At 39.3% G+C, this 17,454-nt stretch overlaps 1 protein-coding gene across 1 annotated transcript in view; it reads left to right on the top strand.

Moving 5' to 3' along the window:
• Positions 1-17,454, top strand: part of ARAP2 (ArfGAP with RhoGAP domain, ankyrin repeat and PH domain 2) — a 626,699-nt gene that overhangs the window by 16,805 nt on the left and 592,440 nt on the right. Inside the window, exon 4 of the mRNA XM_053704072.1 lies at positions 4,207-4,289. Coding sequence (XP_053560047.1) covers positions 4,207-4,289 — 83 coding nt within the window. The remainder of the gene's footprint in view (positions 1-4,206; positions 4,290-17,454) is intronic.

Below are 17,454 nucleotides of genomic sequence, written 5' to 3' on the forward strand. Positions count from 1 at the left end.
AAACACACACACACACATACATATACATACACACATACATATACATACACACATACATATACATACACACATACATATACATACACACACATACATATACACACACACATACATATACATACACACATAAATAAACATACACACACATACATATACATACACACACATACATATACATACACACACATAAATAAACACACACACACACAGCAATATATATGACTGTTTTTGCTCTCTTATGGGTTCTTTTCCTGTTTAAACCCTTATTTGTTTATAAGGCTTGCTGTGCCATGTCCCTCCCCACCAACAGAGCTGTCTAAGTTGTAGGAAGTACAAAATATAATTTACATTTATAATTATAGCTTTCATATTCATGATACAAATTAATTTAGTACAATGACTCAGACTGTGCTGAGCAAAGTGGTTTTCCAGGTGAAAAATATAAAACATAAAAAAGCCTCTCTTTTCGATCTTTTTGCGCTTCTTTTCCTTGCCTTCTCACCCCTCCACCACTTCTTTCTCCCTCCCCCTCCCTTGCTTCAGTACATATCTAAGATAAATAATCTGTGACAAAACAAAAGGTACAAAGTACAATTTAACTTAACCTGACATAAGGAAAGAGAAAGGAAAATCATATTTAATAAACAGGTGCAGTCTTATATTGCATCATTTGGTTCTTTTAGCTGCTTATTATTTAGCAGTGTGCATTAATGTGCTTCAGTTTCCATCTTTAATATGAATTATATAAACATGTGCATATCTGTGTTTGTGTTTAAAGGGACATGAAGCACAACAGTTCTTTCTTATGATTCAGAAAGAGCATGCCATTTTAAAAACATTCTAATTTACTTCTATTATCATTTTTTCTTTGTTCTCTGTGTACCTTTTGATGAACAGAAGGTATGTAAGCTAAGGAGCATACACGTGTCTGGAGGGCTATATGACAGCAGTTTTGGAAGAATATTATCCATTTGCAAGGGCAATACATAGCAGCACTATTTCATGCCATGAATTGCTCCAGAAACCTACCTAGATATCTCTTCAACAAAGAATACCATGGGCACAAAGCAAATTTGATAATAGAAGTAAATTATAAACTTTTTTAAATCACACAAGATTTTTGAGTTTCATATCCATTTTACTGCCATGCATCATAGTCAGTACTGAAATGTTTTAACCTATAAAGATGTGTACATCCTAGTTTCTTTTGGCAAGTTGTTAATTTAACCCCTTAATGACCACAGCACTTTTCCATTTTCTGTCCGTTTGGGACCAAGGCTATTTTTACATTTTTGCGGGGTTTGTGTTTAGCTGTAATTTTCCTCTTACTCATTTACTGTACCCACACATATTATATACAGTTTTTCTCGCCATTAAATGGACTTTCTAAAGATACCATTATTTTCATCAAATTCTCTAATTTACTATAAAAAAAAATGGACAAAAGGGAAAAAAAACACACTTTTTCTAACTTTGACCCCCAAAATGTGTTACACATTTACAACCACCAAAAAACACCCATGCTATACCCATTGCAAGTTATAGAGCAATAAATACAAGTAGCACTTTGCTATTTCCAAACCATTATTTTTTTTCAAAATTAGCGCTAGTTACATTGGAACACTGATATCTTTCAGGAATCCATGAATATCCCTTGACATGTTTATATTTTTTTTAGAAGACATCCCAAAGTATTGATCTAGGCCTATTTTGCTATATTTCATGACACCATTTCACCGCCATATGCAATCAAATAAAAAAAATCGTTCACTTTTTCACTATTTTTTTCACAAACTTTAGGTTTCTCACTGAAATTATTTACAAACAACTTGTGCAATTATGGCATAAATGGTTGTAAATGCTTCTCTGGGATCCCCTTTGTTTAGAAATAGCAGACATATATGGCTTTGGCGTTGCTTTTTGGTATTAGAAGGCCACTAAATGCCGCTGTGCATCACATATTATGTCTAGCACTGAAGGGGTTAATTAGGGAGCTTGTAGGGAGTTTGCAGGGTTAATTTTAGCTTTAGTGTAGTGATCAGCCTCCCACCTGACACATCAGACCCCCTGATCCCTCCCAAACAGCTCTCTTCCCTCCCCCACACCACAATTTTCTCTGCCATCTTAATTACTGGCAGAAAGTCTGCCAGTACTAAAATAAAAGGTATATTTCATTTTTTTTAAAGCATATTTACATATGCTGCTATGTAGGATCCCCCTTAGCCCCCAACCTACCTGACCCCCCAAACAGCTCTCTAACCCTCCCCCTCTACCTTATTGGGAGCCATCTTGGGTACTGGCAGGTGTCTGCTAGTACCCAGTTTACCAAAAGATAGATTTTTTTTTAATTGTTTTAATGTTTGCCGTAGTGTAGCTTCCCCCCCCCCAAAGATAACCCCCCACCCCCTCCCAGATCACTTAGATGCTTGTTTCCTCAATTCCCTCCCCCCCTCTCCCATTTTTATTCCAATCATACCCCAGATGACTCCGCCCCTGATCCCGCCCCCACTTCCTACTTGAAGCCATCGATGGCCACCCTCCCGCCTCCCACATCGGCTTCCACCCACCAATGATACCGACCATCGATGTCCCGTGCAGAGAGGGCCACAGAGTGTCTTTCTCTGCATCGGGTGGCTAAAAATGGTTATTGCAGGATGCCTCTATATTGAGGCATCACTGCAATAACCGGAAAGCAGCTGGAAGCGATCAGGATCGCTTCCAGCCCTTTCCAAGACCGACGACGTACAGGGTACGCCCTCAGGAGTTAACTGTATTTTTTTTGAGGACGTACCCTGTACATTGTCGGTCATTAAGGGGTTAAAATCACTTAGACCCTTGGAAACAATGCAATGCATTAATAATTTATTACATATGTGAAAAATGCACCATAAAGTCACGGTTTACAGTGCCCATTAAACCTAAAAAAAATAGACATATCATTTTTATGTTAATTTTATGAATATTTTCATTTTAAACTATGAACTCCTCACTACTACATCTTTCTGTGGTTCAGTGAAGATCTCCTATGTAACAACCTGTAGCATTTTCTTTTGTAAAGAAGCTCAGTCTTTTTCAAGTTGTATTTATCTGTAATATAAAGGACAGTAAAGTCATAATTAAACAATCATGATTTAGACAGAGCATACAATTTTAGACCATTTTCCAATCTACTTTTATCATTTAATTCGCTTCCTTCTCTTGTTATCCTTTGCTATAAGGTTTATCTAGGTAAGCTCAAGAGTAGCAAAGAACCTAGGTTCTAGCTGCTGATTGGTGGCTGCATATATATTCAGATTGTCATTGGGTCATCCATGTGTTCAGTTAGAAACCAGTAGTGCATTGCTGATCCTTCAACAAGTGATACCAAGAGAACAAAACAAATTGGATCATAGAAGTAAACTGGAAAGTTGTTTAAAATTGTATGATCTACCTAAATCAGGAAAGAAAACATTTGGGTTACATGTCCCTTTAAGAAAAACTTGAGAGGTGGGCAAAAAACATGATTTGTTTGCAGTTACTCCCTTGGGTAAAACAAATCACTTCTCAATACAGTTTAATAAGTAACCTTGAAACTCTCCTTTGTCTTCTCCAAACCTCCACAAAATAATTAGAATAATTGGAAATACATAATAATTTCTGTACACAGAATACAGAAACAGAAAAACATTGCACATCTCATATATGTTTTATAAATGACTGTTCACTAAATTCATCTTAATAATGTGAAATAATGACACTATTACAGTTAATTACTCCGAAAATTAGAAAGAAATAATGGTTTTCATTACGTCATGAGCTCATCCAACAATTTTAATTAAAAATAATTTTCAAATAATCATCAAACACGGCATGAATCAGTTAGGGAAAATGCCTTTGTAAAACTATAGCTCTATATTTTGTTTCTGTTTGTATGAAAATAGCCCTAAATAAATACATAAAGAATATTTGAAAACAGACAAAATATATGCATAAACAATTTGTGGGTAAGACCAGTAGAGAAGAACCGAAATAATGAATTTGACTGTAATTCTACAGAAGTATAAATGTATTTTCCGCTAATATTTTTTTCTATACAATCAACAATAATTCTGCACCTTGTCTATATGCCAGTATATCATAAGATGTATAAAATGTAAAAGCATTTGTAGTAAATAAAAAAAAAATTATGAATTATAATTATTGTTACAATTGTCCCAATTTGAACAGAGGGTGAAGGTGCCTATGAAATACTTCAACCTATTACACCATATGAAGAAACCTTCTTTTTCAGTGATTCTGAATTTAAGCAGGTAAATTGTTTTACATCTCAAAGTAATGTCAATGTGTATTTATTTTTTTACAGAGTTAAATAATATAAAATTACATTCTTAAATATTGTATAATGAAAATGCTTGTATAGTATAATCTTGACAGATAAAGATCTTATTAATAATAAACACGGGTGCATGAGAAAACGGAACGTATGAACCTATTAAATATAGATAACAATAATTCATTTTACAGTCATGCTTGCATTTAAACAAGCAAAATAAATAAGTAAAATTAAGGCTTTAAGAAAAGCTGACATACATCAGTAATGCCCATTTTATTCTGAATACAGTATAATCTCTCCAAGAAGTTGTCCAGATTTTGACATGGTATAGGATTTCTATCATATTGGTTTAAAGGAACATGGAACCCAAAACATGTATTTCATGATTAAGAAAGAGCATACAATTTTAAACAACTTTCAAATTTGCTTCTCTTATCTAATTTGCTTCATTCACTTGGTATCCTTTGTTGAAAAGCATATCTAGATAGGCTCAGGAGCTTGGAGCTAGCTGCTGATTGGTGGCTGAACTTGTTTGCCCTTTTTCATTGGCTTACAAATGTGTTCAGCTAGTTCCCATGAGTGCATTACTGCTTCTTCAAAAAAAGATAAAGGGCCAGATTATAAGTGGAGTGCTAATTAATGCTCGTATTACGAGTTGAAAGTAGACTGTTTTTGTTTGAGCGCTAACCCGACAATCGCAAAAAAATCAAAGTTAGAAAATCAGGTGTGCGTTCACATATGGAGAAAAAAAACACGATTGAATAATCTCATTTGCGCTACCAGACATGAAAATATGAATATTTCCCATTCCAATATTCTTCACATAATACAATACAATATATATTTATACCTATATATAAATTTAAAATACATAGAACATATTCTTGTATGGGAAGAACATTGGAATATGAAATATTTACAGTAAATACATAGAATTTATTTTTAGAAAAAAATAATATTGCATAAATATGCTTTTTCATGTTTCAAACTAACTGCAAAGGGCTCCAATGCACTTATAAATATGTCTATATGTCTGTATGTCTATATATTTATACATGTGTATTTATGTGAATGATTCTAAAAGAACCAAAATAAAAAGTTCATATAAGGATATGTATTTTCTTGTGAAGATTTCTGTAGCTCTACTGCCTTTTCTGTCCTTGAAGATTCTCAAAGGAAAGGAGAAAGAAATAGCAACATAGTGTAATTCTGTGATGGTTATCAACAATGTATCAAGCTTGTGGCCAAATGCCTACTCACATGTACTTGAGCTTACGACCAAGCTCAGGGGAATGCGCACACCCACTTTATACTGGTGGGTAAACAGTACTCTCACGGCAATGCAATATATAAAAGATTTATTTAAAATACAGTAAAAAGCGTCACAAATGCAATACAAAACACCTTATACAGAGGTTAATAGAGCCATATATATTGATATTTGCTCACAAAAGTCAACTCCACTGCAGGATGTAAGCGGATTCAGGCAGCAGAAACTTAACCGCTGCACTGATCAACCTGACCCCAGATGGGAGTGGCTCCTCCTACAAGTGTGTCTGCAAGTGTATACACGCCCAAGAGAGTAGAGAAATCCAACGATCGTTTCGCTTTGCAGCTTTTTCAAGGATATAAAGTGCGCATGTCCATGTGACCTTATATATAAGTCTCTTGTGTTTAAAACGGATATCCGGATTCTTCTGTTACCATTTTGGAAAAGGGCATAAGTGTCCTCCATTTGGTCAAATGAAATTATATTTACAATCATTAAGGAAAACACAAGTGTATACTTCTTAGTTTACTTTACATTTTGCCAGACAGAATACATTACATTTAATAGACAACCACAAAATAAATCTTAATAGATTGAGCTATCTCATAAAAGATATATCAAATACGATGTACCAAATACGATGTACCAAATACAATGTACCAAATACGATGTACCAAATACGATGTACCAAATACGATGTACCAAATACGATGTACCAAATACAATGTACCAAATACGATGTACCAAATACAATGTACCAAATACGATGTACCAAATACGATGTACCAAATACGATGTACCAAATACAATGTACCAAATACGATGTACCAAATACGATGTACCAAATACGATGTACCAAATACGATGTACCAAATACGATGTACCCTTCTTCTGTATTTTGCACTTGTGTTTACCTGATTATGCCATTCATTATTTATCATTTAATTCTATATTTTTGCCCCAAGGTACAGAAACCATTTTATGTTTCTCACTATTATATTGATACTTCAAAAAACCAATATCGAATAGATCACACTCAAATCAGGGATGTAGTATAACGTTATTATAATTAGATTAAAGACTACTACTGCAGAAAATGGTGCAATCCAAAATCTTTGTTGAAACCGTTAGGTATAAACGTATCCATAGTGTGAATCCATTTCATTTCTAGGCGTCCTAACTGGTTCTGTATGTCACCCCCTCTCCAATCCTGTTCAATTTTTCTTATCCCTAGAAACTCTAGATCACTGACTTTCCTTTTGTGTACCCTGTCAAAATGTGCTGACAGTGTGTGATTATGATAGCTCTTCTCAATATTGTAAATGTGTTCATTTAGCCTTGTTCTTAGGAGCCTAGAGGTACGACCTATATAGATAAGATTGCACGAACAGCGTAATAAATAAATTACATTCTTGCTATTGCAAGTAATGAATTGATTTATCTCATAGACTTTTTTATAGTCCGCTGAATAGAACTTATTACATAATTTTGATGTTTTTAATAATAAACATTTTCTAAATCCTATCTGTGGAGTGGGCAGCCAATTTTGGCAGATGCTACACTCTGTTTATTCTTCATGTTGTTCATATGTGATAGCTGTAATTTTAAATTTGGTACCTTCTTAAACATAATGTTTGGACCTTCCCCAAGAAATTCAGTTAATCCTGAATCTCTAGTGAGGATGCCCCAATGTCTATGAATGATATTTCTTAGTTCATAACTTTGTGTGCTGTGCTGAAAAATCAGTCTGTTTGCCACATCCTTGTTCTTACTCTTATAATCTTGTGTATTTTTATTATTATATTTCAATAATTCAATTCTATCCATATTTCTAACTTCCTCTATTTTCTCCTCCAAAAAACTATTTGAATAATTATTTTCTAGGAATCGTTTTTTCAAGACTTGAGATTGAGTTTGGTATTCAGTTACTTCCTTACAATTACGTCTTAACCTAACAAATTGTCCTTTAGGGACATTTTTTAACCAGTGGCGCTGGTGGCAGCTGTTAAGATTTATGTAATTTTTTACATCTATGCTTTTGAAGTGATTCCTTGATTTGAGTGAATTCTCCTTAATATAGATTTCCAAGTCTAGAAATTCTATATTTTCTTTACTGTACTTCCAAGTTAAAGATACTTGGAACTCATTATTTTTCAAATGTTCCATAAACTCCAATAGCTGACACTCACTTCCTGACCATATCAAGAACAGGTCATCTATATAGCGGCAATAGGACACCAGATATTGCGCCCAGGGGGAATTGTAGATGTAATTATTTTCCCAATTGGCCATATACAGATTGGCGTAACTGGGCGCAAATCTGGTGCCCATCGCCGTCCCGCTGGTCTGTAGGTAGTATGTTTTGTTGAAGTAAAAATAATTAGTTTCCAATATAATCCTAATGCCTTCCAGAATAAATTCCAGTTGTTTACTGTTCATACGTGTATATATGTCTGTAAATACATAATTGCACATATAAATACATAAGTACACATCTATATATGTATATATATATATATACATATATATATTTATAAACACACAAATACATTTTTAAATATGAAAATGTATGAATCTCTGTGTATGTTAAAGCCCTTTGCTTGCCTTTTTTTACCCCTGAGATATTTGAGCTTTTATAACTTTTGTGTGCAATATTTTTTAGAATAATTTTTATTAGATAGTGTTATTATGAGTGTAACTGTACTTTGTAATATATTTTTAATGTGTTTTGTGCAACTTTTTAGTTTTGAGAAAAAGTTAACCAGAGCTTTGAAGTTGCGATAATAATTTTAGCGTAAATCCCGGGTGCGCTCAAGCGATCATGTTTACTTTCAACTTGTAATACCAGCGGTAAGCCCGAAGAGCGCAAACCCCTGTGATAAACTCCTTATCGCAAACATTTGTGCTCCACTCGCAATCTGACCCAATAAGAGAATAAATCAAAATTGATAACAAAAGTCAAATGGAAAGTTGTTTAAAAATGTATAATCTTTCTGAATCATGAAAGAAGAAATGTGTGTTTCATGCCCGTTTAATGTTAAAGCTTATTACTCGTATGATGTTTTACATCGTAATTAAGTATGGTTTTAAAAGGATAAGGAAAGCAAAACTGTGCAATTTGGCATCATCATGGCTATAACTTATATTATGATGTCATCAATAATGTCATTGGTAATGTTGTTAATTATGCCATATGTTACAACATTAATGATGATGTAAATAAAATGCTGAAGGGGATACAGTACATTTTTTATATATAAAATGAATTCTTATTTCCTACATTATGATTAATCTGTTTTCTTCAATTAAAAAGAAATTAAATATGAAAATAAAAATAAAAAAGTAACATAAAAATAAGAATGAAAATAAACAAAGTAAAACAAGAGAAAAACATTGAAAAAAGTAAACCTTTTGGGGCATAGTAAACTAATCCACTCTGTTCATCATGTAATCCTTCAAACTAGTATGATAAACATTGCTATAACTTTCTGTCACTGTCACTTTAAGATATTTTGAGACTCTTGATAAATGAGTTTTTAAAGAGCAATTGATAGTGTTGCCATGGAATACCAGATTACTACCTCCCCCCCCCCAAAAAATATAGAATTCACATAAACTTTATAAACTTTATAAAGGCACCATTATATATTAAAACTACAACTACTTAAAGGTTTAGAAAGGTCAACATTTAAATGGGCGTGGGTGCACTTCTATGTGAAATATAAGCATTTTTGCTATTTGCTTCCATTAGCAAAAATGCTTCTAGTAAAAGTTATTGCTGTTTTTTCTGCAGCATATGCACATATCCTGTGAGGGCCTGTGCACTAGTTTTCAGACACTACATCTTCTCATAGAGCTGGCAGTGGTGTGTATCGCTTTTAAAGATGTAATTTGTGTCTTGCAAGCCACTGCTAACTCTCTGAGAAGGTTTTTGTGTCTGAATGCTGGTGCACAGACCCTCACTGGATATCTGCATATGCTGTATAATAGAAGTATATTGCAAAAATGCTTATATTCCACATTGAAATGCACCTGTGCACATTTCATTTTTGACCTTTCTATCCCTTTAAGATGGACTACAGATTTAATATCACAAACTTTGGAGCAACAGTATACGGAAGCAGCTTACAAAATATTCTTCCCCACAATTAAAAAGCAAATAGGCTATGCAGCATAACAAAGGAAAAGTTATAGGGCTATTTGGCTATATGTAATCTGGTATTAGCAGTAAAAACCAGAAGGAAATATTACTGCAGATGACAGGTTATTTGTTAATCCTCACATGGACATTTTGATCATATAAATATTATTATTATTCTTATTCTTTATTTATAAAGCGCCAACAGATTCCGCAGCGCTGTCCATGGGTACAAAAATAAAAGTACAGTACAATATAAAAAAAACACCAGACAAAGTTTAACAAACAAATACAGGGGGAATTGATGGCCCTTTTCCCGTGGGAATTTACAATCTAGATGGGTAGGAGGGTGAGAAACAGGAGGTGGGGACTGCAAAGGTGAGAATGATGTTAGTGTGGAGTTAGATAGGGGCAGCAATTAGGCAAGTGGAATTAATTTGTTACTGATTTGGAGATAGGCTTCCATGAACAGAAAGGTCTTTAGGGAGCTTTTAAAGGAGGAAAGGTTAGGGGAGAGTCTGACAGCTCTAGGAAGTGCATTCCAGATGGTTAGTCGTGCTTGAGAGAAGTCCTGTAGACTAGCATGGGAGGAGGTGATGGTAGAAGATGCAAGGAGCAGGTCATTGTTGGATCTTAGGGGGCGGGCTGGAGTGTATTGTTGATGAGTAAGGACAGGTAGGGGGGGCTGCATTGGTAAGGGCTTTGTAGGTCAGAATGAGAATTTAGAATTTAATTCTACTGTGGATGGGTAGCCAGTGAAGGGACTCGCAGAGAGGTGCAGCAGATACAGAGCGTCAGGAGAGGTGGATTAGCCTAGCAGAGGCATTTAGGATGGATTGAAGAGGGGAGAGGCGGGAGAGAGGGAGGCAAGTTAGCAGGTTATTACAGTAGTCAAATCGGGAGATTACCAGGGAGTGGATTAGCTGATTAGTAGTTTCAGCATTAAGAAACAGACAAATTTTGGAGATATTGTGTAGGTGGTTGCGACAGGAGGAAAAGAGCAATTGGATGTGGTGTATGAAGGACAGATTGGAGTCAAGTGTAACTCCTAGGCAGCGGACTTGGGGTGATGGGGAGATAGTGGTGTCACCAACAGTGATTGAAAAGTTAGGAACCGGGGTTAGAATTAGAGGGGGGGATTAGAAGGAGTTCAGTCTTGGACATATTGATTTTTAGGTGGTGAGAGACCATCCAAGAAGAAATGCCAGATAAGCAGACACTGATGTGAGAAAAGACAGAATGACAGAGTGAAGGGGTGGATAGGTAGATCTGAGTATCATCAGCATAGAGGTGGTAGTTGAAGCCATAGCTACTGATAAGTTTACCCAGTGAGGAAGTATAAATAGAGAAGAGTAGAGGACCCAGAATAGAGCCTTGAGGTACTCCAACAGACAGAGGCAATGGGGAGGAGGAGTTGCCAGAAAAAGAGATAGAAAATGATCTATTAGAGAGATAAGAGTGGATCCAGGAAAGTGCAGTGTCAGAGAGCCCAAGGAAGCTGAGATTCCGTAGGAGAAGGGGATGGTCAACGGCGTCAAAGGCAGCAGACAGATCAAGTAAGATAAATATTGAGTAGTGGCTGTTTTTTCTAGCAGAAAGTAGATCATTGGTAACCTTGGTGAGGGCAGTCTCAGTTTAGTGTTGGGAACAGAAGCCAGATTGCAAGGGGTGGAGCAGTAAGTTGGAGGACAAGAAGTGGGTTAAGCAATCGAAGACTAGTTTTTCCAGGACTTTTGAAGCTAGTGGAAGCAGTGATATGGGGCGGTAGTTTGCAGGAGAATTGGGGTTGAGGGAGGGTTTTTTGAGGATGGGGGTGACCTTTGCATGTTTGAAGGAAGATGGGAATGAACCGGTAGTAAGGGATAGGTTGAATATGTGAGTAAGAGTTGGAGTGAGGGTAGAAGACAGAGAAGGTATTAGATGTGAAGGAATAGGGTCAAGTGGGCAGGTAGTGAGGTGTGAAGAAGATAATAGGGAACTCACTTCATTCTCAGTGGAGAGTGGTGGAGGGGGTTGCCGGGGGCGGAGATGGAAGGTTGCAGTCTTGTGTTGGGATATTACTTCGGATGGTAATTGTTTTATTGAAAAGTTGAAAAAGTAGTCTGCCAAGTCTTGAGCACTAAAGGCAGATGAAGGGGGTGGTGCAGATAAAGGAGAGAGTTGAAAATGGAGAAGAGACGTTTAGGGTTTGAGGCATGAGTAGATATAAGAGAAGAGAAGGTGCATTGTGGGGGATGCTGCTCATTTCCTGCACTTCCTTTTATGGCCAGACTGGTGTGCATCATCCGTGTGAGACAGGATGCAGTATTAGAATTGTGATGTCATCACTTAATATTTAAAGGGCCTCTGTTCAGTATGCTTTGCCTTTGCATTGTCTCAGACCTGTTTGTGAGAGTTCCTGTTTATTACCTGGCTGCCTGACGTCCTTCCTGGTTCCTGATCCCTGGCTTGTTCCTGAATCTGCTGTTTTTCTTGTTCCTGATTCCGGCTCGTCTGACTATTCACTTTGGCTCCTGACTTGGCCCTTCTGACTACCAGCTCTGGTTTTGACTCCTGGCTTGTTATTTGACTTGTGGACTTTTTATTATTTTTTGTTATTAATAAAGGTGTGATTATTTTTGCACTTCTCGTCTCAGTCTGATTCCTGGCACCCTTACATTACGCAAAGGCCATGAATCCTGATGGTGCTAATAATCCACCTTTACCTGCCATCATTTTTAGGATGAATGTACAGGATCAGCGCTTGGATCAATTTGCACTAGTCCTGCAAACCCTGCTGACTCGCACTGCACATTTGGACCAAAGTGTCCCGCAAGTTATGGCTGCTCCTGTTTCCGCTGCTGCACCTATGCCTACCAGGAGCATCTCCGGTTCTGCACCTCTACCTCAGCGATATGGAGGCGAACCTATACAGTGCAGAGGGTTTTTGAACCAGGTGGGAATTTATTTTGAGATGTTACCTCAGGCGTTTCCCTCTGACAGAGCTAAGGTGCAATTTCTCATCTCGTTACTCTCTGACACAGCTATTGCCTGGGCTAATCCCTTGTGGGAGACTAATAAACCTGTGATTTCAAATTACCCTGAATTTGTGGACTCCTTTCGAAGAGTATTTGATGTTCCAGCTCGCTCCTCCTCTGCTGCTAAACGACTCATGTCCATTCAGCAAGGTACAAGATCTGTTGCTCAGTATGCTATTGAATTCCGTACGCTTGCCGCAGAGGTAGGTTGGAAAAATGAAGCCCTTGTTGTCGCCTTCTTTCATGGGCTCTCTGATGCAATTAAAGTTGCTGCCAGAGATTTACCAGAGGATCTCGAGGCATTGGTGTCTTTTTTGATCCTAATTGACATTGAGAGAGGCCATCTTTCAAGGAGCGCTTGCGGAAGCCTCCTGTTCCATTGTCTCCTACGTGTTCGTTCCCACCCATGCCTCCCTCTCCTCCCATGCCTCCTGGTCCCGAGTCACCAGGTACTGCTGAGCCGATGCAGTTGGGATTCACGCGTCTCTCCGCAGCAGAGAGGGCCTTTAGGAGGAGGGAGGGGCTCTGCCTCTATTGTGGGTTACAGGGCCACCTTTTGAAGTCTTGTCATACACGGCAGAGAAATGCTCACACCTAAGGTCCTGTCGGGGGCAGACCTTGGGTGGTTTATCCTCGTCCCCGGAACTGCTTAAGGAAAAACATTTGGTCACAGTTGTTCTTTCATGGGTGGACTCCTCCATAGTCACTCAGGCTCTTGTTGACTCCGGTGCTGCGGACTATTTCATTGACAGTGCTTTTGTATCAAAGCACTCCATTCCTGTTTTGCCTCAGTCCGTTCCGCTTGCTATTGAGGCCATAGATGGCAGGCCCCTTCAGCCCGCACTCGTTACTCACGAAACTGCTCCATTGTCCATGGCTGTTGGGGCTCTCCATTTTGAAACCCTCCAGTTCCAGGTGATAAACTTTCCACATTTTTCGGTTGTTCTGGGTTATCCCTGGCTCCAAAAGCACAATCCCAGTCTCGACTGGCACAGGTCCGAAATTTTGTCATGGTCCCCACAATGTATTTCCACTTGTCTTCGGAAACCAGTTAAAGTCTTGTGCACTTCTTCGGTATCTCAATTGCCAGAGGAGTACCGAGAGTTCCTAGACGTTTTTGACAAGGTGCGTGCCGGTACATTGCCTCCTCACCGGTCTTACGATTGTGCCATAGACCTGCAACCCGGAGCCATTCCTCCTCGGGGCCGGGTGTACCCTCTGTCTGTTGCAGAGAATTGTGCTATGGAGGATTATGTTGCTGATGCTCGGTTTGCGGGAGATCATCCGCAAATCCTGCTCTCCTGCAGGGGCTGGCTTCTTCTTTGTGCAGAAAAAGGGTGGCGAGTTAAGACCATGCATCAATTATAGGGGTCTTAATCGTCTTACCATTAAGAATGCTTACCATATTCCGCTCATTACGGAACTCTTTGACAGCCTCAAGGGAGCTACGGTCTTTACTAAACTTGATTTGAGAGGAGCGTAAAATCTCGTTAGGATTAAGGAGGGCCACGAATGGAAAACAGGATTTAACACCAGGAGCGGGCATTATGAGTATCTTGTAATGCCCTTTGGCCTATGTAATGCTCCTGCTGTTTTTCAGGAATGTATTAATGATGTCCTACGAGATATGTTGCAACATTGTGTTGCGGTGTACTTAGACGACATCCTCATACACTCACCCACACTTGAGGCTCATCGTTCTGATGTTACACGGGTTCTTCAGAGACTACGTGAGAACGGCCTGTTTTGTAAACTCGAGAAATGTGAGTTCCATCAGACTCAAGTAATCTTCCTAGGTTATGTTATCTCCATTGCAGGGTTCTCCATGGATCCTGACAAGTTATCTGCAGTTCTGCAGTGGCCTCACCCAGTTGGTCTTCGGTCTATTCAACGTTTTTTGGGGTTCGCCAATTACTATAGAAAGTTTATTAAAAACATTTCTTCCTTGGTCAAACCTATCACAGACATGACCTGTAAAGAGAATGATCCACTCCATTGGTCACCTACTGCCATTAAGGCCTTTGATAGTCTTAAGACTGCCTTTGCTGCAGCTCCAGTTCTGGCTCATCCTAACCCTGTCCTGCCTTTAGTTCTTGAGGTTGATGCGTCTGAGACAACATCCTACGCCTGATGGTTCCTTGCATCCATGTGGTTTCTTCTCTAAGAAATTGTCTCCAGCAGAGTGCAATTATGAAATTGGCGACAGGGAATTACTGGCCATGATTTTGGCACTCAAGGAATGGAGGCATCTTCTCAAGGGCATTAGCGTGCCAGTGCTCATTCTTACTGACCACAAGAATTTAACAATTCTGAGACTGCATCCTGTCTCACATGGATGATGCACACCAGTCTGGCCATAAAAGGATGGGTGCTATTTTTGCCTCAGTTTAATTATGTGGTCTCCTACCTGCCTGGTAGTAAGAATGTTAGGGCTGATGCCCTCTCTCGACAATTTTCTCCTCTGTCCAAGGAGGAGTCTGTACCTACTCCTGTTATACCTCCTGACCATATTTTGGCTACCATACATACTAATTTGACTTCTCCCTTGGGGGAGGAGATCCTGGCTGCACAAACCAATGCACCTCCTGAGAAACCTAGTGGTAAGTGTTTTGTTTCTGAGAATCTTCTAACTAAACTTTTGCACACTTACCACTATCCTAAAGCCGCAGGTCACCCAGGCAAGAACCAAATGATTTGGTCTGTCAATCGACAATTCTGGTGGCCAGGTCTTTGTTCTGATGTTGCTGCATATGTTGCCTCCTGCTCAGTTTGTTCACAGAATAAGACTCCTCTACGTCTTCCTGTGGGTCTTCTTCAACCTATTGCTAATGGTGAGCGTCCTTGGTCACATCTTTCCATGGACTTCATTGTCGAGCTCCCTGTTTCCAATGGCAATACTGTTATCCTTATGGTGGTTGACCGTTTTTCTAAAATGTCACATTGCATTCCCTTGATGAAGCTGCCTACCGCTCAGGAGCTTGCTTCAATTTTTGCCCGGGAGGTCTTCCGTTTACATGGGTTACCCAAGGAGATAGTGTTAGACCGGGGTAGCCAGTTTGTCTCCAGATTTTGGCATTCCTTTTGTGCTCAAATGGGGATCCAGCTTTCCTTCTCCTCTGCATATCACCCTCAATCCAATGGGTCTGCGGAACAATCTAATCAAGCTCTGGAACAGTTCCTCCATTCCTATGTCTCAGATCACCACAATAATTGGTCTGAACTGTTACCTCAGGCAGAGTTTGCTCGTAATAGTGCTATTAATGCTTCCTCCAAGTTATCCCCGTTCATGGCGAATTATGGGTTTCAACCATCCTTGTTGCCCGATTCATTAATGTCTCTGGGTATTCCGGCTTTGAAGGAGCATCTCTGACAACTCCGTTCCACGTGGGTGCAGATTCAGGATTACCTTCATCGGTCTATGCAGCACCAAAAGTTTCAGGCTGATCGTAGGGGTCTGCCCGCACCTTCCTACCTGGTTGGTCAGAGAGTTTGGCTGTCCTTCCACAACTTGAACCTTCATGTGCCTTCCAATAAATTGGCTCCCATTATGTTGGTCCTTTTCGAATACTCCGACGGGTTAATCCTGTGGCCTATGCTGTTGACCTTCCTCCTGCTATGTGCATCTCCAATGTTTTCCTGTCTCCCTCTTGAAACCATTGGTTTGTAATTGGTTTACCACTGTGTTGCCTCGTCCCAGTTCTATCTTTGTTGACAACCATGAGGAGTATGAGGTCAGCAGCATTATTGACTCTCATATGTCCAGGGGTCGTTTACAGTATTTGGTTCACTGGAGGGGCTACGGTCCGGAGGAGCATTCTTGGGTTCCCTCCTCTGATGTTCATGCTCCTGCCCTCCTCCGTGCCTTGCATGCCTGTTTCCCCAATAAGCCTTTTGTCCTCCCACAGGGGAGAGGTTGTTGAGGTGAGGGTACTGTCAGGGTTTTTTCCCAGTTTTGTTTGCCATGTGCTGCTGGCAGCCATTTTACTCACCTCTCTTGCTGACTATGGTGCATTGTGGGGGATGCTGCTCATTTCCTGCACTTCCTTTTATGGCCAGACTGGTGTGCATCATCCGTGTGAGATAGGATGCAGTCTCAGAATTGTAATGTCATCACTTATTATTTAAAGGGCCTCTGTTCAGTATGCTTTGCCTTTGCGTTGTCTCAGACCTGTTTGTGAGAGTTCCTGTTTATTACCTGGCTGCCTGACGTCCTTCCTGGTTCCTGATCCCTGGCTTGTTCCTGGCTCTGCTGTTTTCCTTTTCCCTGATTCCGGCTCGTCTGACTATTCACTTTGGCTCCTGACTCGGCTTGTCTGACTACCAGCTCTCGGCTTGTCTGACTCCTGGCTTGTTATTTGACTTGTGGACTTTTTATTATTTTTTGTTATTAATAAAGGTGTGATTATTTTTGTACTTCTCGTCTCAGTCTGATTCCTGGCACCCTGACAAGGACAGAGGCATAAGAATAAAGAGCGGGATTTCCTCCAGGCACGTTCAGCAGCGCGGGAGCATTTTTGCAGGTAGTGTGTTTCCTTAGAGTGCCAGGGTTGGAGCTGACGACTTGGGGTTTTGCGTATTTGGGGAGGAGCGAAAGTGTCCAGTGCAGAGGAGAGAATATTGTTATAGTGGGTTGTAGCAAGGTCAGGGCAGGATATTGTGGAAGTGTGGGGAAGGTGTTTTTGAATTAGGTTGGAGAGTTGTAGAGGATCCACAGTGT

Source organism: Bombina bombina, chromosome 2 (genome assembly GCF_027579735.1).
Source record: "Bombina bombina isolate aBomBom1 chromosome 2, aBomBom1.pri, whole genome shotgun sequence".
NCBI lineage: Eukaryota > Metazoa > Chordata > Amphibia > Anura > Bombinatoridae > Bombina > Bombina bombina.